The sequence below is a fragment of the Elaeis guineensis genome, chromosome 7, assembly GCF_000442705.2.
Source record: "Elaeis guineensis isolate ETL-2024a chromosome 7, EG11, whole genome shotgun sequence".
Taxonomy (NCBI): domain Eukaryota; kingdom Viridiplantae; phylum Streptophyta; class Magnoliopsida; order Arecales; family Arecaceae; genus Elaeis; species Elaeis guineensis.
The window spans coordinates 11,248,459-11,274,541 of NC_025999.2; the positions used below are offsets into that span (position 1 = coordinate 11,248,459).

Below are 26,083 nucleotides of genomic sequence, written 5' to 3' on the forward strand. Positions count from 1 at the left end.
TAGATATAGTTTAGTTGGTATAATTAATATTTATGCTGGTCAGAAGCATTAGAATTACTGGTGGTCATTAGATGCTATGTTGATATTAATTTACTTGAACAAATAGGATCCACTAATGACCCTTGATTTGTGAGAATAATGGTACAAATTTTCCTAATGTATTTCTTGTTTATGCCTATATTGTTCAAGTGGTCATGTAAAATGATCAATGAGCATGTCAGATGTTGGTTAAAGAAAAATTATGCAAAACTCAGCTGTTAAGCTGCATTCCCATTAAAAGAGTGAATTTATAGCAAACTTTCTAGCTGTCTTGGACGAAAGGAATATTCAAGCCTCAACTCAAATAAGTGGAACAATGGCCTATATATTTTGTCCCTTTTTTCCCAACGTCCATTCACTTCCAACTTCTTAAATTGATGTTGCTGGATAGCAGTACGTTTTAAAAGCATCAATCTTTTTATAATATTGCATAATTTGGCCTCAGATATTTTTCATTTCATGTTATGTCTGCAAGTTCCAAACCCAAAATAGATCTGAGAAAGCTTTTCGGTAATGGTCTCATTTATCTTCAAGATCAAATTAATTGAGAGCAAATATGTCTATATCATATTATTCAGTTACTCATGAATTGGATTGATTGCAGCATAATCCTGCTTCAATTGTTTGCTGATGCATATTATTTGTTTTCTCACTTAATCCAGGAGAATATCATGGAAATAACCCAGAAATGTCAAAATTGCTTCACAAAGCAGTTCGCCAAAAGAGTGAAAATGCATATGCTATTTATCAACAGCACCTTGCAAATCGACCTGTGAATGTGAGTTTTTGTTTTTCAACTTCATCCATCAGATGCTAATTTCGTTTTCTACGTCATCTAGGATTGATGTGGTTGATTTTTTTGTTCTTTTCCATTCTTAGGTTCTCCGAGATCTTCTTGAATTTAAAAGTGACCAGCCACCAATCCCTATTGGCAAAGTTGAACCTTCATCCTCCATTGTCCAACGTTTCTGCACCGGTGGCATGTCTCTTGGTGCTATATCAAGGGAAACACATGAGGCAATTGCGATAGCAATGAACAGATTGGGTGGAAAATCCAACTCTGGAGAAGGTGGTGAGGTAGGTTTAATAGTCTTGCTATAACAGAGTATTATATAAAAAATGTACTAGAATTTTGTTTGTTTCTTAGTCACATTTATTAGATAGTAGTTTAGGTTACAAGCTTATCAAAGATTCTGAGTTTTATGCAGGATCCGATTCGTTGGCATCCACTAGGAGATGTTGTTGATGGCTATTCTCCAACATTTCCTCACCTTAAGGGCCTTCAGAATGGAGATACTGCCACAAGTGCAATTAAACAGGTCATAATCGATCTTTTTCTCTATGAGATCTCCTTCCTTTTATCATGCAGGTCATGGTCCCATTTGTATCCAGCATGTTTTAAAGTTGACAACATCGTTGCAACAAATCTTTCTTATATCCTTTTGTAATCTGCTGAACATGTAAATCCTCTCAGGTTGCTTCAGGACGTTTTGGCGTCACTCCAACATTTTTAGTCAATGCTGACCAGTTGGAAATTAAAATTGCACAAGGTGCAAAGCCTGGGGAGGGGGGTCAACTTCCAGGGAAAAAAGTTAGTGCTTATATTGCCAGGCTAAGAAATTCTAAGCCTGGGGTTCCACTTATATCTCCACCACCTCATCATGACATTTATTCAATTGAGGATCTTGCACAGTTAATTTTTGACCTTCACCAGGTACAGTATGCATTGTCTATGGCTATTTCCATTTCGTAACTGTTGCCACCTCACAACTGATAATGTTACTCCATTTAGAATGAACAACATCAATCATATTTTTTGATATGTTCTCAACTTTATGGTTATACTAAGCTGCATGTGGAATCCACTCTATATGCATGTAGGTCAATCCTAAGGCAAAGGTATCTGTAAAGCTTGTGGCAGAAGCAGGAATTGGCACTGTGGCTGCTGGAGTAGCTAAGGCCAATGCTGATATAATACAGGTGCCAAGTCAGAGCCATCTTTGGCATTATATTCTAAAATATATGCACTCTTTATTCTGCCTGTCCTATATATATTTTTGTTAGTACAACAATGGTAACCAACAAGTCTTATCCCATCAATCATCTATCCCTGCTGCACGGTTCTTGTTCCCTCATTAATATGAATTTCTTACAATTCGTTAGCATTTGTTTACTTGCTGGGCTCTCAATTTATAACCTTTCCTTTCATATGTTCCATTCCCTTGAGCGTCCAAAATCAGCCTTTCTTTCATAGATGAAAGTTGTTTAATGCTCCGATAATTTGAATTTTGCTGGACAATATCTTTTGCTGGTGCATGCTGCTAATACTCTGAACATTTATGGAATGCCGAACCATCCTAAACTAAGCGGTTTGGGACGTGCTGAATGATACCAACGGCTAACCAATGTGGTATTGGTGTTCGATTCCGAATACCGGCAAAAACGAAGCTAGGGAGAAGGAAAGAGACGAAGAGAGTGAAGAGGAGAGAAGGAGATGGAAAGGCCGGCAATGGCCTATTAAGGCCTCCGAGGCTCCACGGTCCTCCGTGAGAAAGATTAGAGAGAGATAGAAAGAGGGGGAGGGAGAGAAATGGAGGGAGGGGAAGGCGGTGGGGATGCTGTCGGGTGGCTGCCGGACAGTAGATATCTGCTCCATAGTGCCACAGTTTCGAAATCGGCCTCTTTCTCTAATCTCTCTCGCAGAGGACCATGGAGCTCTTAAGGCCTCGACAGCCCTCCAGTGGCCACTGCCGGCATCTCTGCTAGCCTCTTTCTCCCTCCTATCTCTCTCTTTTTTCCTCCCTAGTTTTTCCTCATTTTCATGTCGGTTTGGGTCCGATACGGTTTAGTATAGGGGCATACCGACTTGTACCACCGGCTAGCCGGCACAGGGTCTAGTCCCAAGTCGGCGAACCTTGCGAACATTATGTTAGTTTTCATATTCAAATTACCTTATGATTTTGATAATATCTATCAATCGACCACGAAGTCAGTGAAGTTAACCTTGGATGCAATAGAAACAGAGTAGAAAAAATCTATAAGCATTAGTATTACTGGATAATCATTTTTTTTTAGGTAAGTCATGCAGGTAAGGCATGAAAATATAGACAGTATAAGATAATCTTGGAATGTAATTTGGATAATTTCAGTTCCATGCTGTAAATCCTAGGAAACATGACTTTAGTCTTAGTATTGATTACGAATTCACTCTATGTTGGTGTGTTTATTGTCCATGTTGTGGTGATGCAGTAGCAAAGTTTTCTATGAATTTTACTTTTTGCTCAGCCACTATGAACGGAGTATGCAACCTAACTGCATTGTGTTATTGCATACAAGTTTTTATGTCCCAGAGGGGGGGGGGTGTCCAAGACGTGTTAACTAGGTTGTTAGGATAATAGCGGAATGGTCCTGTCCCAACACTCGGGATGGTATCCCATCCTAATGTCCTAGGGGACATCCCACCAGGACTTAAGTCCTTGGCAATATGATATCTAAGAGGTAAGGAAGTTTTAAAATTCCTAAAGCAGGAAAACTTGAAACACTTACGTAACAGGATGATGGTCATTTCACCTACTTCTCAAATTCTCTTTCACAAACATGAAGGTTCAACTCTGCATGGTCCTCATATGCTTCCTATCATTCCGGTTTTCGCTTAGGTGGCAGAACAAATTACTGTATGCATCGTCACATAGTAGGTTGGAGGCCCGTTTCTTCATACTAAATTAGCATGTGTGTGTGTGTCTATATATATATGTGTGTGTGTGCGCACCTATATGTCTATATGGATACACACACACACATATATGTACGTATGTATATCTAGTTTTTTTTTTTTTCTTGATATGAACTGAAACATACTTGTTTCTAAGGCACTTAAATGTTTTTTTTGCAAGAAAAAATGAATAACAACAACTAAAAGCAACATGATATCCTACAAACTATAATGCATGCTGATAACTCTGTAACGTACCATTCAAGGTAATATGGCATGTATGATGCACTACTGTCATAGTAATGTGTTGGTATCAGACATAGGACTTAGGGTCATCAAAATAAGATAAGTGATGCTCGAATAATAATATATCATATCATAAAATTGTAGGTTATCACAATGTAGTACTAACAACATGGTACTAACAATATCATACCTATATATATATATATATATATATATCTTCGAAGTCCTCAATCTGACATAAAATTTCTTGCAAACTTGTAGGCATCATTAGCTTTACGTTGTATGTAAAGGTACTATCAATGTTATATGAAAAACTCATATACTTGTTACATCACATTATACTACCATATGTACTTAGTATTGCTGCACCAGATATGATGTATGTGTACCTAAGTAATGTGCATAGACATAGTAGCACTGGAGCACTGATTATGTGAAGCTGGTGTGTAGGGGCTCACAGCTAAACTTGGACACTGGGCTATGCCTGGGATGGCCCGGCCCAGGTCCAGGCCCATCGGGCCACGGACCAAACGGGCTGTGCTAGGCACGGCCTATTCTATAAACGGGCCGTGCCTGGCATGGCCTGATTACATCGAACCCCGGCCTGGCACGGCCCTAGGCCTGGGGCCTGATGGGCGGCACGTGGGCTTGATGGCCAGGCCCTTTTATTTTTTTCTTTTTAAAAAAAAAAATCAGCCCAAACAGGCATGGCCCGTTTGAGCCCGTTACGGGCTATGCTAGGCACAATCCGTTGGCCATGCCTTGCATGGCCTGTAACGGCTAAAATCTTTTTTTTTTTATTTTTTTGGATTATAATGGTTAAATTTGAGAAAATGACCATTTTGACCCCTCCAACAGTCAAAAAATGGTTAGATTGAGGGGTATTTTGGGAAATGAAAGTTTTGGGGTTTCTATAAATAGGGCACACCAATTCATCAAACCAATCATCTCCCTCTTTAATCTCTCTACTCCTATTTATTCTCTCTTCTAGTAATTCTGCTCTCTTCCATTCAATATTTAACAAGTAGCAATTATAGTTTAGTAATTCAAGAGTTATACAAGAGGAGAAATTTTGGAGGTCGGAGTTCAAGAGGCAGCTCTTCCTGCTTTACTCTGTTGGCTCTACTCCCCGTGGGAGGATTCCTCTTGGGAAATCGAAGCTCTCGAGGAGATCATAGGTGGTGGGAGCGTTGGAGAGATTGGTCTCGATGAAGGCTAAGGAGAGGGAGAGGATGAGGAGAAACCCTGGCAGGATTTCGAGGGTGGGAGCAATTGGTAGGTGGCAGTTTGAGGGGAAGATCATGGTGGCTGGGAGTGGAATAGTATTGGGAAAATGTTTTCTGGTGCAGTGGTGTTGAGGTTTGCAAGGAGAGATGTATATATGGAGAGGAGAGTGACTGTTCTTTGTTTGCTCATTAGAGATTTGGCAACAGTTCAGCGATTGCAGTCAGTTATAATATTATAGATTAATATCAGCTTTATGTGCATCAAAGACTATGCACAAAAATATCCATACAAGGTAGTTTTTATTTTTACAAAAAAAATTCAATATCTCCTATTTTTTTTATTTATCCCCCAAGTCCCCAACCTATTTTATTTTATAAAAATTATTTTTTAAAATAAAAATTTTAAAAACACCTCGTGCCAAATGGGCACACGGGCCGTGCCGGGCCTGGGCACGTGCCGTGCCGTGCCAGCCCAGGCCCTAAAGGGCTGTGCTCGGCTTAGGCCGCAGGCCACCAAACACCCAGCCTAGCCTAGTCGGGCCCCTAGTATTAGGCACGGCCCGCTACAGTACTTAGCAGGCCATGCCAGGCATGACCTAGTTTATGCCGGGCCAGGCCGGGCAGCGGCCCAGCCCGATGCCCACCTCTACTCACAGCCCTGTAGATATGTAGGCTATAGATCACTTTGAGTCTAGTGCATGGCATTGTGATTATATTATACATGATTATATTCATGAATTAATAATGATCAAATAGTCATTGAAAAAGTTTCCATAGCTTTTTTTTTTTCCTTTTTCTATTTTCATGTTAAACCTGCACTTTCTACTAGAGTGCAAAAATGTCGTGTTAATATCTGTTAGTCACTTCCCTAAGATTATATAAAAGAGATGGCTTCTTGAGTATCATGGGACTATAGACCACATTATTTAGGCAAGTTCAATTAAATATGACATGTAAAATTGATGACTCATACTTCACTGAATAATATGCAGTTTACTAGTAGGGCAACATGCTATGCCATGTTCTAGCTTATATTGCCATCAGTAGCCTAGTACAAACAGCGCTGCAGGATTTAGGCAAAGGTAATCGGATTTGGACAAGTCTCCATGTGCTTGACTCGGTAAGAGGAAAATGGAGATGGAGATATAAGATACATAAACAAATTAACTAAAATATATTATTTTAAATTAAATATCATATAAAAGAAAATATTGAAATGTATTAGTGTTTCAAAGGTCTCTGAACATTCATGTTTCTCCTCAAAACTTCCCAATTAGCTAAAGAATTTCAGAATGATGACATTAGTAAAATTATTTTATACTTGAGCTTCTTAACTGATCTTTGGAAAAAAACAAAACCTTGCTTTTAACATTATTATAGTGGGTTGAACTCATTACTCCAACTGTAACAATTTTAAGAGCTGCAGTTGATAAAATTTGATGAGCCATTAAGGTGTCATATGAATATCTAATTCAGACATGTCCAACATGGATTCTAGGAGTTGGACACAAGTGTCCATGTAACACGAGGTACAAGACCAGCTGTAAAAGAAAATTGTCATAGCAAGTGTATCATATATCATAATTAAGTCTTCAGCCAATGCTTATCCTGCTAAATTACTTGGAGAATAAAAGGGGCCACACCTTTGATGTGTTATTGTTGAGCTGGGTGTACTGTTATCAATTGTAATCTGTTTATATTCATTCATATGCTTATCTGGCTGAATAAAAAACATGTCTTAGCTTTCATCTATTGAGGCAATAATTTAGAATAAGATGGAGTTGTTTTGTCTGTGTTACAGATATCAGGGCATGATGGGGGAACTGGAGCAAGCCCTATAAGTTCCATTAAACATGCTGGTGGGCCATGGGAGCTTGGTTTAACTGAGACGCATCAGGTTTGTCTTGCCTATTTTAAATCAACATGGCCAATCAATTTGATTTTCTATGCTGAGAACTTGTATGTCCAGGTAATGAACTTAATAAATTTTTGCAGATGCTTATTGAAAATGGATTGAGGGAAAGGGTGATTTTGAGAGTTGATGGTGGATTCAAGAGTGGTGTTGATGTCCTTATGGCTGCAGCCATGGGCGCTGATGAGTACGGTTTTGGTTCTGTTGCTATGATAGCTACAGGATGTGTTATGGCACGCATCTGCCATACTAATAACTGCCCAGTTGGTGTTGCCAGTCAGGTAGCAGAGGAAAAGATGTTTTCTTTCTTTTCTTTTCTTTTTTTTTTTTTTACAAATATCCCGTGAGACAGCCTTTTTTAATTTTGTTGCAGAGGGAAGAACTTCGTGCCCGTTTTCCTGGTGTTCCTGGGGATCTGGTTAACTACTTTTTATATGTTGCTGAAGAGGTAATCCATCATTGATTAGTCTTTATTGGCACAAGAAGTCTCTCTACATTAACTACTGGATTTAACTTTCTTCTTTTAATACTTTGGAATACCTAACATAAAGTTTTCTTTTTTGATGTATGCACCCGATCTAGTCATGAAGCTTTATATTACAAATTATCATAATGATCAAGTTAATGAGATTTATATGTTTGGTCAGGCAAGAGGCATTTTGGCTCAACTGGGTTATGAGAAGATGGATGACATAATTGGACGAACAGAGTTGTTGAAACCAAAACACATCTCTTTGATGAAGACCCAGAACCTTGATTTCAGTTACATTTTATCAGTATGAATTTTAAAACTAGCATCAAATTAAATTTCTTGACCTTGTGTATATGGCCTCTAGATTTCTCATGGACTTCATGTGTAATTTCAGAGTGTTGGACTGCCAAAATGGAGCAGCAGTGAAATAAGGAATCAGGATGTTCACACAAATGGTCCTGTTCTTGATGACGTTATACTTTCTGATCCTGAGGTAGCAATAGTTTTTAAGTTCCTGTTTTCAAAACATGAGAAATTATTTTTATATGAAATATGATTTATTAAAAATAATTTTTAAAATCATCGTAATATACAAAATATTAACTACTGTGTTTTTACTTTTGTTGCCCTAACTACAAGGTTCGCCGTCTTAGTATCGGACCCCATGTCAGTACCATTCTATTACAATGTCGATATGCAATTTAGTATGGTATGACAATATCGGTATGGTATGGTATGGTGTACTGGTACAGTGTGGTATACCCTATATCGGATAGTACAGGGCAGTACAGCAAACACTTTCTAACTATAACTGCGAAGAATGGAAATCCTTTTTCTTTTAATGAATCCTTATTTACCAGAAGTTCCTATTAAGGAACACCTCTAGTCTTTCTAGTTTCTTTCTTTTGCAAACAATTTTCACAACTTCCATCTTATTACCTTGGGTCTTCTCTTGCTATTTCCAATCCCTTGGGTACAACTTTGAACATTTGCTCTTATTAGGACCTTCTTCAATCTTTGTAGGACGTCTATACTAATAAAATCAGTTCTTTGTCACCTCATCCATCGTGCATGCAGTTCTTGTGTCTCCTGTAATATTCATGTTCCTTCCTTTCTAAGTTTTACCACAAATTGTACTTAGGATAATTGCGGCTATCACAATCATATTGCTTGCTTGGGTCTTCCTTCTATACATTTTGGTCCACATAACATGGAGGCTTTGCTGTTCTTTTAGTGGAATATATAGGTAACTCTCCCAGGCATGTGTTTCTCACGTGACATTTTAGCAAGTCTCCACTTTATTCACATACTCTCTACTAGATGTCATCATCCGTTAGAGGACCAATATTCTCAGCATTTTTCTCTATTTAGCCTTTTTTAGAGAGAGATGTGTGGATTTTGGCTAGGCCTCCCGGCCTTGGGCAGCTGAGGAAACCATTCCCCTTCCTCCACCACTTCTCTCTCTCTCTGTCTCCCACCCCCCCCCCCTCCCTTTCTCTCCCCTTCTCTTCTCTTCCTTTCTTCCCACCTTTTTTCTTCCTCCCTTCTTTGGCTGATGGATTCTCTCCGAGGTCCTTGCATCACCAGCAGCGGGGTGTCCATGTGGGAACGATGTTGTGTTGATGAGTCATGACAGGTCACAATGGCAAAGTTGTTGTCACAAGCAATGGATCAAAGGTAATGGGTTGGTGAGGATGAAACTGCCGGTTGTGGTCAGGGCCAAAAGTAGTGGGACCGGTAAAGTGACAATGGGCTCAAGGATGGTGGAATCAACAAAAATGGGGTTCAGTGGCCAGATCAGTAGGTAAAGGGTTGGAGAAATCAGGGTTGCTGTAATCGGGTTGATGGTGGTTAGATTGACCACTATCTACAAGGATGGGGTGCTAATGGTTAGATGGATGGAACTGATGCTAAGCAATGCATGGTGACAACTAAGTGGAGGCCAGTTATAGAGTCAGAATGAAGGCCAGTGGTTGATTTAGAGCAAGGAGAAGGTACACACGGAGGAGCAGGCAAGTGATGGGACAGTCCTGATTAATGGAGCAGGATGCCATTAAAGAGCAAGTTGGGACTAGTCTGCAGGTGACGAGAAGGTCCCATCGGATCCCGTCAAGGGGTGAATGGGAACCAGTCTGCAATTTTGACAAGTGGAAGCTAGCTAGATCTGTTCAAATTTTGTTTTGTCAGGCTGGTTAATGCTGGAGTTACTATTCTCGGTTGGACCAACCCAGTGTCTCAATGTGGGCTATGTGCGGCTTGGGCTTTTTCTTTGTGGGTTGGCCAGTCTTGGAGCTTAGGATTTTTCTTTGTGGGTTGGCCATTGGCCAGTCTTTGGACTGGATTTGCTTGTTTGGACTGTTGGGGCTCCTTTATCTTTTCTTTTTTTCTTTATTCTTTTATTTTACTTTTACTCTTTTCTTGTTTATTTCTGATTTTGTCTCATTTTTAATTCATGAAATGTGAGGTTGCTGACCACTGTTTTGCTCAAGGAAAAAAAATCTTTCCATTCTTTGTATGTGAGATGCATACTTGTTTAACCAATTGCATGATGGGTTCTCAGCTATTTGTTTTCACCAAGGCCCTATGCTTATTGTCAATTTCATCGGAATTACATTCTACATTGCCTTTTTTCCTAATTTTGAGGGCATCATGGCTAAGAATTTTCTGCTGGAACCTTGTTCCGATTTCGTTGGCCTTGCACTCTTCCCATGAACCAATAGAATATCATCTTCGAATAACATGTACCACACCTTTCCTAATATTAAATAGTATTGTTAACTAGTTGAGAAGAAGTCATAATTCTAACCCTTTTATAGAGGACGATGACAGGAAATTTATCTCACTTCTAATGATAAAACTTATGACTAACCTATCATGCATGTCCTTGATAATGTCAAAGCACCACTAATGTCGAACTTTATTCCTTGATGCCCATGAGTTGCCTCATGTGGTATTCCACTACATGCTTTCTCAAAATTGAGAGCATATGTAGATTTTCTGGCCTTTCTCTGAATTATTCTTTGAATAACCAACAAAATAATCTCCTCTTCTGACTTTTCTTGCATAATGCCAGATTGGTTATCTTGCATAATGCCAGATTGGTTACTTAAGGTTGTTCTCATTTATCTTTATCTTTGTCTTCTAATGTTTTGCATAAATTTATCTTGTGTCCTAAGTTTGATGATGACTCTCTGGATGAATATTTTAATTTAATTTGTTAACTATCAACATGAGCTATTTATGCTTGAAACTTAGAGTGCTTTCTTTTGCCAACTCTGAGATTAGGAAGAATCAGTGCTTGCAGTTGCATTTTGTAAACTATCTTCTCTCTTAATGCAATGGTTTTCATGTCCTGTGATCTTTAGTGTTGGATCTTATCTGTCTTTACTGGTATAACTGTTGGATCTTATCTTTGCTTCTTAAATTTCAAAAGCTTTGCTGCTCGTTTAAGAGGTTGTTTCTTATTATTTGACGATGTTGGTCTAGGTGTTAATGTTGGACATTGTTATAAATTTTTTCCTTCACACTTTTCCTTCATGCAGATATCTGAGGCAATTGAACATGAAAAAGAGGTTAGCAAATCCATAAAAATCTATAATGTTGATCGTGCTGTTTGTGGCCGCATAGCTGGTGTGATTGCCAAGAAATATGGAGATACAGGTTTTGCTGGGCAGCTTAACATAATGTATGTTAGGCCTTTTACATTGCACTAAACTTTATGGCAGACAACATGCAAGAATTTACATAATGCATTCTATTGTACCATTCTCTAGTTTTACTGGAAGTGCTGGACAATCTTTTGCTTGTTTCCTGACTCCTGGAATGAACATTCGACTGGTCGGAGAAGCTAATGATTATGTTGGAAAGGTACAAGTGAACCATTCACTCTCGCATATTTCTGCTTTCTTCTGTAGATTGACATTAGGTAAGAACCTTTTCTTTCAGGGTATGGCTGGTGGAGAGCTGATAGTAGCTCCTGTTGAGAATACTGGCTTTCGCCCAGAAGATGCTGCTATAGTAGGAAACACCTGCCTATATGGTGCAACAGGTGGTCAAGTATTTGTGCGGGGCAAAGCAGGCGAACGATTTGCTGTTAGAAATTCTCTTGCTGAAGCTGTGGTCGAGGGTACTGGAGATCATTGTTGTGAGTACATGACTGGTGGTTGTGTGGTGGTACTTGGAAAGTAAGTATTTCTTTGCCCCATATTTCTGTTCTTGAAATTTGCAAATCCATCAACAAATATTCTCATTTATCTTTTTTTCCCCTTTTTTCTCTTTTTTTTTTTTCCTTTATTCCCCAATCCAATAGAGTGGGCAGGAATGTTGCTGCAGGCATGACCGGTGGTCTGGCATATATCCTCGATGAGGATGACACTCTTTTTCCTAAGGTGTTTGCAAGAAACTCTCATTTTTTTTATCTGATCAGTACAGAACTAATGAACTCATAAATGGTGGCAGATTTTTAGTGGTAAAAAATAATTCCGTCGTTTACAGTTTCTCTCTCTCTCTCTCTCTCACTCACTCACTCTCACGCACACACATGGTCATTTATTTTAACATTCCTCACATTCATTCATAAGAAGGAAAAATTATAGGAACACCCCTTCAATTTTTTGTGATTTGCACTTACACCCCAAAACTTCTGATTTTTTCAATTATACCCCAAACTTAAGATTTAGCTGTTATGTGGCCCAGCCATCCATCTCCATTAAAAATTATTATCACATGATTTATCACTTGATTAAAGAAAAGGCTTCTTATTTCTGCTAAGTTAGTGGTTGTCTTTATGTGTGGTGGGAAAGGAAGGAGATTATGTGAAACTTATGGAAAAGATGTCCAAAAAAATAAAATACCATACTATAAACAAATTAATGTCCATATCTTCATTGATAATCTAAAATAATCATAAATATCAGAGATGGGAGCATCAGAAATTAGAATAAAAATCAGAAGATCAAAAATTCGAATAAAAATTAGAAAAAATGAATCAGGCCCTTTAAACAGTGAGCAGTGAGGAAAGGGCAGGCATAAGCGAGAAAAGGGGATGGGGAGTTAAGGGGTGATGCTTGTGAGGGTGCCAATGGTGATGGTGCCTTAAAGGCCAAGGGGGTTTCGAGGCCCAACGGTCAAGTGGGAAATGGTGATTCAGGCTGGCGGAGGGTGAGGAAAGGGAGGGCATGTGTGGGGCAAGGATGGGGAGGGGGAGAGGAGGGACGATGGTGGTGAAGGTGTCGATAGTAATGGCACCGCAAAGATTGATGGAGGTGTTAGATGTATGTCCTAGAAACCAATATTAGCTGACACATTGTAATAAATTTAGGGTACAATTTTATACTAAATTTATTGATTTGATCAATAAAATGACAAGTTTATTTTCATTCAAGTGTGATGTGTCCTTGAATCGTCCATGAAATTAATATTTTGATATATGTTCTCAAGATGTTGAGAATTAGAGACATGTATATAATTCCTAAATACTTTCGATCATTATATCATCATGAGGATAGTGATCGATTCGGATAGACCGACGTACAGATCGCTTCTTTCGGGATGGATGAGTCTCTAGTCTATAGTGTAGAGACACTGAGCGACGAGTGCGGATAGTTGTTAGAGAATAACTAGTATTGAGTGTGATTATACAAGAGATCACTTGAATTTCTAATCGATCATCAGTGATTGTCTCGATGCTGTAGTTATGTAAATGATCCTTTGATCTATGATTGTACGATTGCTCGTAGTGAGGCTGCTGGAGTTTGACTGATACATAAAAATGATCTCAATAAGTTCTTGTAGTGGATGTTGACGACAGTTAGTCCACTATAGGAGTAGAGTACGATTTAGATGGAATCTATCGATCTTGATAAAGAGAAATAGTCCTATAGAATTTGAGAGGCTAAGTTCGAGAGTCTGTGGCCACAGCATTGTGATTGATGGAAAAGAATTTTCATGAGGATCGTAATTGAACTTGAGCTGATCGAAACTATCATATGACTGATGATAAGGTTTGACGATTTATCCATAATCTGCCACCTAGTCAGGACTCACGATAGAGGGACTGAATCACATGTGAACTACACCTTGAGATTCTTTTTCGGTTCTACTGGGTTGCCACTACATACTGCTAGGTGTCACTGGTGGATAGTGAGAGCTCATTAGGGTTGCTCAGGATCGATAATTCTTAATGAGTTAGAGTGAAACTGTTCCGATCAATTGAAAGGAGTTCAAATGATACTATGATAAAAATCATTGTATATCTCACTATCAGATAGAATTGAACCTATTAGGTCACACAACAAAGGAATTAGACCTGCAATAAGCAATTGGGCTTATGAAGTCTCAATTGGATTTAGAGAAATCCGATTGGATTTAGAGTAATATTGCTAGCACATGATTGAACCCAATTTTCTCTTTACGTTTAAATTTCTTATTTGATAAGATTAATTCAAGTTTAATTATCTGCTAATAATCTAAATGAATTAGATTCATTGGACTCCAATTGTTGAGTGCCAAGAATTTTGGATCAAATAAATTAAGAGTTCAAATCCTTAATCAATTTTCTTGATAGTTTTGATTAGCCGCCACTTGATTTGATCAAGTTGGACGTACCCACCCATTCGAGGACGTGTTGGACCAGCATGGGGCGTCCCCTAGGGCCCATGTGGTGTGTATATTTGTGGGTGCAAGAGCTCCAATAATTGGCGCCAAAAGGATCTCCTAAAAGGGGTCAAATAACTAAAGGAATAAGGATTCCAAATGCAAGTAGGACTTGTATTAAGTGGTTGTTTGGTTTTGAATAGGATTCAAACCTTATATCTATTTAAAGGAGCCTTCCCTAAGGCTCCTAAGCACTGAATTCCAGCACCCCACGCCTCCCTTAGAAGGTCCCCATGCCTCCTTTCTCTTCTCCCTCTTTTCTCCCTTGAAGATCCAACACCTAAGGAGTTTTGGGCGTCCCACTTCTCCATGCCCAAAAGGTGTTTGGGTGCCCCTTTGCTTGCTGGTTTTCAGACCTTGATAGCTTCATAATCAAGGGAAGAAAAGCAAGAGAAGAAGAGAAGAAGAAGATCAAGAAAAGGATCAAAGAGTTGATTGCGATCCAGACTTCATTCAGATTCGCAGGCTGATTTTTTTTAAAGAAAAAAATGAATACCAAAGAGAGCTGTTCTAGGCTGATCCTGAGTGAATATCCGTAGAGGCTGGGCACTTGCACAGTTAAGGGAGAATTTACTCTCTTCTATATCCAAATTTGAAGAAAAGATTTGCGAAACAGGTACGTGATCCGATCACATATTCAATTTCAGCATAAAATTCAGCATGTGTTCAATTTCAACATATGAAGTAGATCCTAGTGTTTTATATTTTATGCATGCATGATGTAGATTAAAAAGGTGTTTTAATCTTCTATTTTGCTGCGTTGTTTAGAAAATAAATTTTTGAAACATACATGCATGTCCCGACACTAAATTCCAACAGGAGGAGGCATGATGGCTAGAGGGGATACATTCTTCACCTAATCATGAGGTCATGCATCTGCTTACCATCGAGATCCACCACCCCCTCGAATGCCGCACCATCCTCAATACCATCCTCATGCACCTTGCCCACCTTCTCCTTCTTTCCTATTTTATAGAAGGCCGCAATAGTGACATCGAGTAGAGCAACATCGATAGGTTGGCTCCAACCCTACCAATGCTAAAGTTGCACTCTCTCTTCCTCACCCCTCAATTGTCATCGGAGGAGATTGATCGATCTTAAGGATCCACCTACCTAAGCCGGAGGAGGAGAATGGAAACATACCTCGACTATTGGGGGGCGGGGAGATGAGGCCGACCTTGACATTGCAAATGATGGCGAGCTCGTGGGCCTTCTTGAAGAGGTCACTCTGTCACTTGGAGAATCTGACTTGGTGGCTTGCCTTATCCTTGATTCGTTGGAGCTGGACCTTCCCCGTTCCCATCACTACCACCACTGTCATCGACATTGGAGTAGTTGATCATTGCCCCTCTTCTTTGGTGCTTGTGCTTCTCTGGTACAAAATGGGGCCTTGCCCCTTCTCTCCTCTGGTACCACAACTTCTCTAAAACAATTCCCTGCATTGGAAGATGGAGGGCAACTTTGTCATTTCGCACATGCCGTTAACAGTGTTAGAGCTTGAATGGATGGTTGGGCTACATTGCAACAAAATCTTAAGTTTTGCGGTCTATTTGAAAAAATTAAAAGTATTGGGGTGTAAGTGTAAATTGCGAAAAGTTGAAGGGATGTCACCGTAATTTTTTTTATTATTTTCACATTCATCTTTGCATATAATTATAAGACTTCACATGCCATATGTTTGGAAAAAATAGCATTAAACTTTGCATGGATGTGTCCCCATGTCTGGTCTTTGTTGAGGATCTAGTATTATTTGGGACAGTACATTTAATGTCAGTCACTACTAGTAGCTCTCTCTTCCTATTCAGCTGTCATTCATGACAAAAAAATTTGAAATTAATGAAATGAAAAATGTGAAACTCTGAAATCAAACCTTCAGACATATATCAGGACCTATTTCCTGAAGGGCAATGCAAGTCGGCATATGAACTTGCAGTATCCCTTTTTAAGGTTAATCAGGACCTATTCCCTCCTCAAGGGTGATGCTGGCAGGCATATGAACTTGCATTATCCTTTTTAAGGTTAAGAAAGCTTACTGTTTGTACGTGTTCTGTGTTTAGTAAACCATTTTTAAGCTTTTATTATGACCTTGCATATGATAAAGTGCTACTGAGTTGCATACTTATCATTGGCTGAAACAGATCAATAAGGAGATTGTGAAGATTCAGAGAGTGGTAGCTCCAGCTGGACAGATGCAGCTGAAAAGCCTGATAGAAGCTCATGTTGTAAGACAACATCTTATACATTAGGGTTTTTTATTTTTTCAGGTAATGCCATAAATTGATCCTTTTTGTTTACTTGCTAAAGGAAAAAACTGGGAGCGACAAAGGTGCTGTAATCTTGAGGGAGTGGGAGGCATATCTGCCTCTATTTTGGCAACTTGTGCCACCTAGTGAAGAAGACACACCAGAGGCTTGTGCAGATTTTGAGAGAGTTACAGCTAAGAAGGGGATGACACTACAATCAGCATAATATTAGAAACAGATGAATCTATAAAGTGCCAAGTACTTGGTACATTAAGCAGCAGAGTAACAACTCATCAGTTGCCACAAATGAGATTCATAATTGGCATCGTGGATGGCTGATGCAGTTACACTTCATAATGAAGAATATTGAGTTGGGAGAAAGCTTACAGATCTTATACATGGATAGCTCCATTCATCATCTCAGTGGAATGAAAAATATTGCAAGCCTAAATGATACTTGCTTCCTCATTTTCTTGTAGATCTCAACTGGATGGGCGGGTACACCTCTGTATAGTTCGATGTTGACTGTTACTTTTGTAATTAAAACCTTTGCTATTTCAATTTAAAGGCTGCAATTTCAGCCAGACTTTTTGTGTCATGTATATCACCACTGTAGTAGCTGTTGGAACTACAGAGAACTAGTGATAAATGAATGTAATGGCTTAGTGCTTACGTACTCATTTGCATTCAGGTTTCCTTCTAACAAGAGCCATATTACAGTCGTTTCTTGATGCTGTAGACCGCTTTGTGGAAGAATTAGGACCTGAAGATATTTTGTGGTTCATGGACTGCCTGAAACATGGGCAGTCGATGGAAGTGCCAATGGGAATTAGAATTTGACAGGGTTAACTGTCTAAATACCGGAAGGCATATCAGTTTTTTCAAGATTCTGTATAGTTTTGGGTATGGATATATCGTATGGAATACTCTATATACTTGCACCAGTTTTCTTCCAGAATGGTATGGTATTGCTCGTACTGTCCTGTTCCGGTGGTTTTAAAATCTTGGACACAATGACTGCCATTTTATGTTTTAGAGGAGCCAACATGCTTAATATGGTATTGTGAACAAGAGTGAATATTTCCATTTTAGAAATGTTTTTCAACATAAAAAATCATGATTTTTTTTTATATAATGCAATCCTTTTGTAACAATATGTCCAATTATTTTTTGTTGGATCATCATTTTTTTAAATTTCATTTGTCAATACGATTAACAACATGAAAACCAAATGAGTTGAAACAAATTCAAATTATTGATGGACAAAAATATCATATTTGTTTTGAAGATTGATTTCTTTTCTGCACTCAGAGCTTCTCTCAATTCTAAATCTTAATAAGATTTTCCATTACAGAAAACAAAAAACAAAGTGTATATATATATATATATATGTGTGTGTGTGTGTGTGTGTGTGTGTGTGTGTGTGTGTGTGTGTGTGTATCATTTTTTATTAGATTCAATTTAAATTATTTTTTTTGATTGATTGTATCTTAAAAGATACACTGCTTAAAAACTTCCCCTCTCTTTCTATTGAAAAGAAAAAGAATAGACTTCTCCTTCTATTGAAAAGAAAAAAAAAAAAGATTTCCAGTTATTGACCAAAAAATTCAGGAGAAATTGGAACCATTAATGACTTTTACCTTAGAATTAGTGAATGGTTCTTAAATTTGCATCTCAAATTATGTTTCTTTAATGGTATAACAAAATTAAATTGATTTATGACTAATCAGTATCAATTATTTTTAATAATCAATTTTTTTTAATTTCAATTATAACAAAATATATATATGTGTATATAAATCTCAAAACAAAAATTGTTACATAAATACCAAATTAGGTCCTTCTCTTACGTACATATCTCTATAGAGAATTATCATACTTAAATTTTTCATATATATATATATATATATATATATATATATATATATATATCCACTAGTGTTGCAATGATTTTCATGAGTTACGCTGCATGGCTGTTTTATTTTTTTGTTGGCAGCACACATCAGGAACGTTTAAATCGTTCAATTAATTGCTAAAACCTAAACACTTCTTTTTCTAGTATTCTTTTGTTATCACTATGGCTAATAATCCTCTAAGAATACAACCATTGGATTGCCCTATTAACAGACATGGAAATAAAATTAGTACCCCAATTTCCTATACATCCTATACGCTGGAGAAACAAAAATAACAATCCTATCCCACTATACTTTTCTTCCCGAAACCCTATCATGGAAGATGTTGCTGCAATAGAAGTGGATGGAGAAGGATGGGAGGATTGTGAAGAAAGGTATGAACAACAATTTTGTTTTCCAAAATTCTCTCTGTTTACTCAAAGAGAATTTTCTCGGTTATATATGGAGGAAATTTCGAAGTCAATTTATCGCACTGTTAAAGGCCAACTTAAATGCTTTTCTTGACGTATAGGCCAACTTAAATGCTAAAAATCACCATCCTGTCGCTGTTCAATTCCTCGGTCCAAGACAATGATAATGATCAATTGAATGCCATCGGATCCTGCTTGGCATTATCTACCATTTACATGCCACAACAATCCTCGAAAGTCATACAAAACCAATAGTCTAAGCAGTAGTAGGGATGACAACAGGATAGGTATACGGCATGTATGCCATTACTAAGGACTGTTGCTGTTGGCATCCGATGTGCCGCTGGAGCTGATAGGTCTTGGATGATTGGAGCTTGATTTTACACTAGATTGAAGAAAACATGCAAATCAAATCTTTGACCAGCATTATTTTCGATGGAGATCCAGTCATCAGAAAATAATAGAAAGGAGAGAGAGAGTTTGGCCTAAGAACTTATCTGAAGGTCTCATATGCCTTCCTATTTATAGACGGGGCGGCTGGCCATTTTTGGTTGTAAAAAGTCATATAGAATATTTTACCCAAACACGAACTTGACGATTGCAGCGGAATCTGACTCCCAAGATCGTTCTGGCTCTCGGTTGATTAGCTTTTCCTTCTTCACCATGAACAAAATCCAAACGGTATTATACAAGATCACGAGTTAAATTTTATGTGTTTTCCACAATGGACACACCCAAATCTACTCTCAGAAGACAATGAACTCTGTGTTTTTCTCTCTAAAAGAAGTTCTCTCTTTTCCGAAGAGAATAAGAAAAAAATCCTTCAAGATCTCATCTCAGAAGCTTCCTTAAAAAATCATGTTTTTCTGTGGATACTCCGCGGATAAAATTTCGTAAGAAACCGTTGAAAAATAACTCGTAACACTGGATCTCATCCAGAAGGGGTGCATAACCCTTAACTCTTCCTCCATCTCAGCATAACAACCAAGGGCCACCCACAAAACATCGTAACCAACAAGTGGCGCATAACCACCAAGTGGGCACCTCCTTCTGGATTCAAATTTGAAATAGTTAAATCAAATATTTAACTTGGGTCGGGTCATGATATGAGTCAGCCTATCATGAATGCCCTATATTCTAACATCTCCCACTCACACATGATGAGATGATCTACATAGAGTTTTCTTAGATTTTCATACGGAGCATGTCGCTGTAACCACATTGACACTAAGTTTGAGAGCTCTTATACTAGAAATTTATCTCAGAACCAGCATAAGAGACTACAACCCTTTTATTACTCAGACCTGTCATAAAAGTGCTTCAGATGCCCTAGATCTGTCTATATACACTCATACGTGGCATCTTTAATCCCTCACGAGTCTCGATCACCCAGAGCCTTACCACTATGATCTCTAGTATGCCTTATGTCCACGCTTATGATGCTCCTAAAAATAGCTTCATAACGGACATGTCTTAGACACAAGCATAGTGTGTATATATCGGACATAATCTTTCTTTAGGCCACATATCACTTAAATCAGAATTAGCTGCTTTTCTAACATTACTCTTTTAGGTCGCATTATCATAACCTTTGAATACATACCAAAGTAGCATGCACTAACTTTTCACCTCATGATACTGTTAAAGTAATACGGGCATACTGAAAGGATTCTATACATTTTTGGGACTCACACAGCAATGAAGCAGGAATTCATTCATGTGCTTTCCAATCACAGTTCTTAAGCGCATGCGGTATGAAACACATGCTACGATGTACCTCTTATTCTATAAGAGCGTATGTCGATTTTCTATACTTTACACCATACAGATCTTAGTCCAAGCACCCCCAACACTTGACCCGAGTTCTACCACTCCGCTCGCCCTTATAGCGCCTGGAGGAGATCTCGCATCTGGCTATAGGTATTTGGATGGTGGTAATCCATAATTCAATTCATATATTATATTGCTCTTGAATCTCATCCTGATCTTTTATCAGGACGACATTATAAACTACATTGTGTTCTTGCATACCACAAGATGCCCTTTGGCTGCCATTCTCAATACTAAGAAACATAAAATGTCTCATCTTGGCTAGCTCCTAATAAGCGCCCAAGACGGTTGCTCGTATGAGGGAGCCAACCTTACCAACCTGTACGATATACTACCACATTATATATATATATTCACTATGCTATAAGAAAACAATCACTGAATAAAAACATCATATTTATTCATTTAAAATAAATATGTTCATACATCATGTTCAAATATTAAGAAAAAATGAAAAACACAAAACTCACAATCTACGTAATCCTAGAGATTTCACATGCTCAACAAACCATCTCTAGGGATTGGCTTCGTCGGGGGCTTTGCCACCATCTCATATATGGTGATGTACTGTAGAGTTATTTCTTTCTATGCTATCATGTCTCTGATGAAGTTATACTTTGTGCTTATGTGTTTCATCCTGCTGTGATACTTAGGATCCTTCATGTAGGCTATGCCTGCTTGGCTATCACAATAGAGTTTTACTGGCTCTATCTCTCTACCAATGATCCCCAAATAGCCCATAAAACATCTTAGTCATCTACCTCTTGTACTGTAGCAGAACATGCAACAAATTCTACTTCCATGGTGGACAATGCCGCACATGTCTGTTTCTTGCTGCTCCAAGAAATGGTATAATTATTCAATAAGAATAAATAATTGAAAGTGAATTTGCTTTTGTCCGGATCTCCATCCTAGTCAGCATCTGAGTAACCCACCAACTGCAAGTCACTCCTATGGCAACACAATCTATAATCGGTAGTGCCCCACAAGTCTCTCAAGATTTTCTTGACCGCTTGCCAATATTTTTATCTCAGATTGGACTGATAATGGCTTCCAAAATCCACTATATAACAAATATCGTGTCGTGTGCACATCATTGCATACATCAAGCTCCTAATAGCGTTGGAATAAGGGACTTTCCTCATAAAATCTCTCTCAGATTAAATCTTAGAACACATCTCAAGGCTCAAAGCTTCACCTTCAGCAATAGGGGTATCTATATACTTACAGTCTTTCATCCTAAATCGCTTAAGAATCTTCTCAATGTATGATTCTTGTGATAAAGCTATTAGGTTCTTGGAGCAATCCCTTTGGAGTTTAACTTCAAGAATAAATTCTATCTCACCCATGTCCTTCATCTCAAAATTCAAGGACAGCCAACTCTTAATAGCATTCACGAAAGATAGACTACTTCTGACTAATAGTATATCATCCACATAAAGGGATAATATGACAAAATCTATCTCAGACTGCTTCATATATACACAGTGGTCCTCATTGATCATTTGAAAGTCATAAGATGAAATAACTCAATGAAACCTCAAATACCACTATCTAGATGATTGCTTAAGTTCGTAAATGGACCTCCGAAGTCTGCAAACTTTGCACTCATGATCTTTCTCAATGAAACTTAATGGCTGCTCCATATAGATTTTTTCATCTAGTTCTCCATTGAGAAATGTGGTATTTACATCCATCTGATATAATTCCAAGTTCAACTTGGCAATTATAGTCAGAATAAATCTAATGGAAGTGAATCTCACAACAAGCGAGAAGGTATCCTCATAATCAATATCTTCCTATTGTGTGTACTCCTTAGCTACTCAACGAGCCTTGTATCTCTCAACAGAACCATCCCTTTTCTCTTAATTTTGAGAACCCACTTGTTCCCAATCACCTTTCAGCCTGGCGGAAGGTCAACCAAGTCCCAGACATGGTTAGTCCTTATAGACTCCATCTCCTCTTCTATTGCCTTCATCTATTTATCTTTAGTAGGGCATGAGAGAGCCTCTTGAACTGAACTCAGTTCCTCATCATCTCCTGGAGTAACTATTAATGCTTCCCCTTCGATCTCAAAACAACGTCGAAGAACACTCCCTCAGCTACTCCTATGCAACTGTCTCTTAAGGACTCAAATATCCTCCCACTTAGATTAGCAGGTGGAGGTACAACTATTTGTTTCTCATTTTTTTAATTCTCATCATTTACCTGCTAATTCATAACTCATAAAATGACAAAGCTTTATCAACATCGCCCCTACTAGAAAATTCATTCTATAAAAATATGGCATTTCGCGACTCAAGCTCGGTTATGCTTCCATCTTCATTCTTATCAATGAAGATATAGCCCTTTAAGTATTCAGAATATCTGATAAATATGTACTTCTTACCTCTAGGGCCCAACTTTCCATACCTATGAGAAGGATCATGCACATAAGCTGCCAACCCTAAGGGCCATAATACACTCAAATCTGACTTTCTACCCATCCACAATTCATAGGGTGTGGAAGCAATAGACTTAGAGGGCACCCAGTTAAGTACATAGAATGCAGTCATCAAGCATCTTCCTAATGAAAAATAGGTAAGTTAGCCTGCACCATCATCGGCCTAACCATCTCAAGCAAAATCCTATTCCTTCGCTCTATAATTCCATTCTATTGTGGAGTGCCAGGAATCATCAACTATCTTACAATTCTCTTTTTATCACACAGATCCTTGAGTTGATCTAATAAATACTCACATCCACGGTCAGTTTTCAAAGCCTTAATCCTTTGATCCAATTGATTCTCAACCAAACTCATGAATTGTCTGAAGCACTCTAAAGCTTCTAACTTATGGGAGATCAAGTAAATGTGACCATAATGAGTATAATCATCAATAAAAATGATGAAATATAAAGCTTCATGTCTTGCCCTCACACTTATTGATCAGTGCATCCAATGTAACATAAAAAGTATTAAAATTTTTGATATGTAAGTCATATTATTTCATATTTGATATTTTTTATATTTTTTTTAAAAAATAATTAATTATATAGAATTAATCATAAATCAACAAACAACGGTTCTTCAAAACGTACAGATAAAGTTCAAATCTAAATTTAGAACTGTCAGATATACGATATGTAATAATTTATGAGTGCCTGATAAAAATTTAATAAATTAAAAAAATAAAAAAAAAGCGAGGAAAAAAAAAAGGCATGCGGCTTGAAGCTGGGGCTCAGTAAGCGGAAACAGGGAATTAAATGAGTAGACCCATAACCTTAAAAGGAAGAGGGGTTGTTGACTTGTTGTGAAGAGAAGAATTATGTGGGACCCATATCATTCAAAATGGAGAAAAGGTTTGCTGGAGCTTCACGTGAAGCCAAGGGAGTTTGAAGCAAAGCGGACGCTGGCATGGTTCACGTGATCACTTCCGCACATTTCACGTGCACGTGGACTCAAACGAACGAGGGAGTGGAGCAGGGCCGATTCAAGCACGATCACTAGGGAGCGTTTCAAAAGGCCTGCAGATTTGGATGACGATTGATACGCAGACGTGATAAAAGAGCTTTTTTTCAAAATAATATAAAAAAAAATTTAATTATCAAAATAATTTAAAATTTAATTTTTTTTATTAAATTAATGCAAAAGGAAAAAATGTCATTTTGAATGACGTTTTTTTCCCCTTCCACGTCACCCTTCTTTCCACAATGGCATCGTCCCAAAAAAAAAAAGAAAATCCCTTAAAAACGCGAATTTGAATGGCGTTTTTAGAAACGCCATTCAAAATGGCGTTTTCAATTTTTCTCACAAAAAAAAATCGAAAAAGAATGAATTTTTTTTAAAATTTTAAATTAATAAATAAATTAAAATTTTAATTTTGATTGAAATTTAAAATATAAAGATTTAAATTTATAATTCAAATAAAAAAAATAATTTTAGATTTTTTTTTCAATTTTTTTTTTTAAAAATGTCTAAAAAAAATCTTAAAAAATTTAAAAATAAAAAATATCATAGAAAATAAAAAAAAGAGAAAGAAATATGAAAGAAATAAAAATTTTAAATTTAATTGAAAAACATCATTTCAAATGCTTGTCAAAAAATTTAAAAAATAAATTTAAAAAATAAAATGTACCATTAAAAAATAAAAATTTTTAAAAAATCAAAAAAATAAGAATTATAATTTAAATTTTTAAAAAAATAAAATTTTAAAGATTAATTGAAATAAAAAAATTTGTAAATTGAACTTTAAAAAAAATAATTTTTTTTAAAATTATTGTAAAAAATTATCTCAAGAAAAGAAAAAAATATTGTAAAAAAATAAAAAATACCCTAAAAAAGAAAGAAAAGAAAAAAAATTAAATTTTAAAATTTAAAATATTGTAAAAATTTAAAATTTTATTTTTTTTTCAATTCTATTTTTTTCCTTTCTTTCTTTTTTAGGGTATTTTTTATTTTTTTATAATATTTTTTTCTTTTCTTGAGATAATTTTTTTACAATAATTTAAAAAAAATTATTTTTTTTAAAGTTCAATTTACAAATTTTTTTATTTCAATTAATCTTTAAAATTTAATTTTTTTAAAAAATTTAAATTATAATTCTTATTTTTTTAATTTTTTAAAAAATTTTATTTTTTAATGGTACATTTTATTTTTTTAATTTATTTTTTATATTTTTTGACAAGCATTTGAAATGATGTTTTTCAATTAAATTTAAAATTTTTATTTCTTTCATATTTCTTTCTCTTTTTTTCATTTTCTATGATATTTTTTATTTTTAAATTTCTTAAGATTTTTTTAGACATTTTTTTAAAAAAATTTGAAAAAAAAATATCTAAAATTATTTTTTTTATTTGAATTACAAATTCAAATCTTTATATTTTAAATCTCAATCAAAATTAAAATTTTAATTTATTTATTAGTTTAAAATTAAAAAAAAAATTCATTCTTTCCCGATTTTTTTCTTTCTTTTTTGGTGGGAAAAATTGAAAACGCCATTTTGAATGGCATTTTTTAAGGCATTTTTTTTTTTTGGGACGATGCCATCGTGGAAAGAAGGATGACGTGGAAGGGGGAAAAACGCCATTCAAAATGGCGTTTTCCCCTTTTGCATTAGTTTGGTAAAAAAATTAGGTTTTGAATTATTTTGATAATTAATTTTTTTTTTATATTATTCTGGAAAAGAGCTCCGTGATAAAATGGAGAATGTAATCGAGTGGAATTCGAACTCTTCGCAGTACGCAACGTCTCATAATCCCACATCGGTAAATAATAAAAATCCCTCCCCTCCTGAAGCCTATAAAAAGGACCCTAAGTTATAAGAGAAAAGGGGCAGCAGCAAGCATCACACAAACAGTAGAAGCAAAGAAAAAGAACAGAAACAAAAGCAAAATAAAATTTTTATTTTATTATTTTAAATTTTAAAAAAAAAATTATAGGGCTA

At 36.7% G+C, this 26,083-nt stretch overlaps 1 protein-coding gene across 2 annotated transcripts in view; it reads left to right on the top strand.

Annotated features, from left to right (window-relative positions):
• LOC105049124 (ferredoxin-dependent glutamate synthase, chloroplastic) overlaps positions 1-17,184 on the top strand; it is a 73,663-nt gene extending 56,479 nt beyond the window's left edge. For both annotated transcript variants that reach the window (XM_010928684.4, XM_073260200.1), the window contains 16 exons: positions 702-817; positions 919-1,116; positions 1,248-1,358; positions 1,514-1,753; positions 1,921-2,019; positions 7,025-7,120; positions 7,219-7,416; positions 7,509-7,583; positions 7,783-7,911; positions 8,002-8,100; positions 11,150-11,292; positions 11,381-11,474; positions 11,553-11,791; positions 11,917-11,995; positions 16,400-16,483; positions 16,566-17,184. In XM_010928684.4, the coding sequence (XP_010926986.1) occupies positions 702-817; positions 919-1,116; positions 1,248-1,358; positions 1,514-1,753; positions 1,921-2,019; positions 7,025-7,120; positions 7,219-7,416; positions 7,509-7,583; positions 7,783-7,911; positions 8,002-8,100; positions 11,150-11,292; positions 11,381-11,474; positions 11,553-11,791; positions 11,917-11,995; positions 16,400-16,483; positions 16,566-16,730 (2,165 nt within the window). In that variant the 3' untranslated portion in view covers positions 16,731-17,184. The remainder of the gene's footprint in view (positions 1-701; positions 818-918; positions 1,117-1,247; positions 1,359-1,513; positions 1,754-1,920; positions 2,020-7,024; positions 7,121-7,218; positions 7,417-7,508; positions 7,584-7,782; positions 7,912-8,001; positions 8,101-11,149; positions 11,293-11,380; positions 11,475-11,552; positions 11,792-11,916; positions 11,996-16,399; positions 16,484-16,565) is intronic.
• The last annotated feature ends 8,899 nt before the right edge of the window (positions 17,185-26,083 follow it).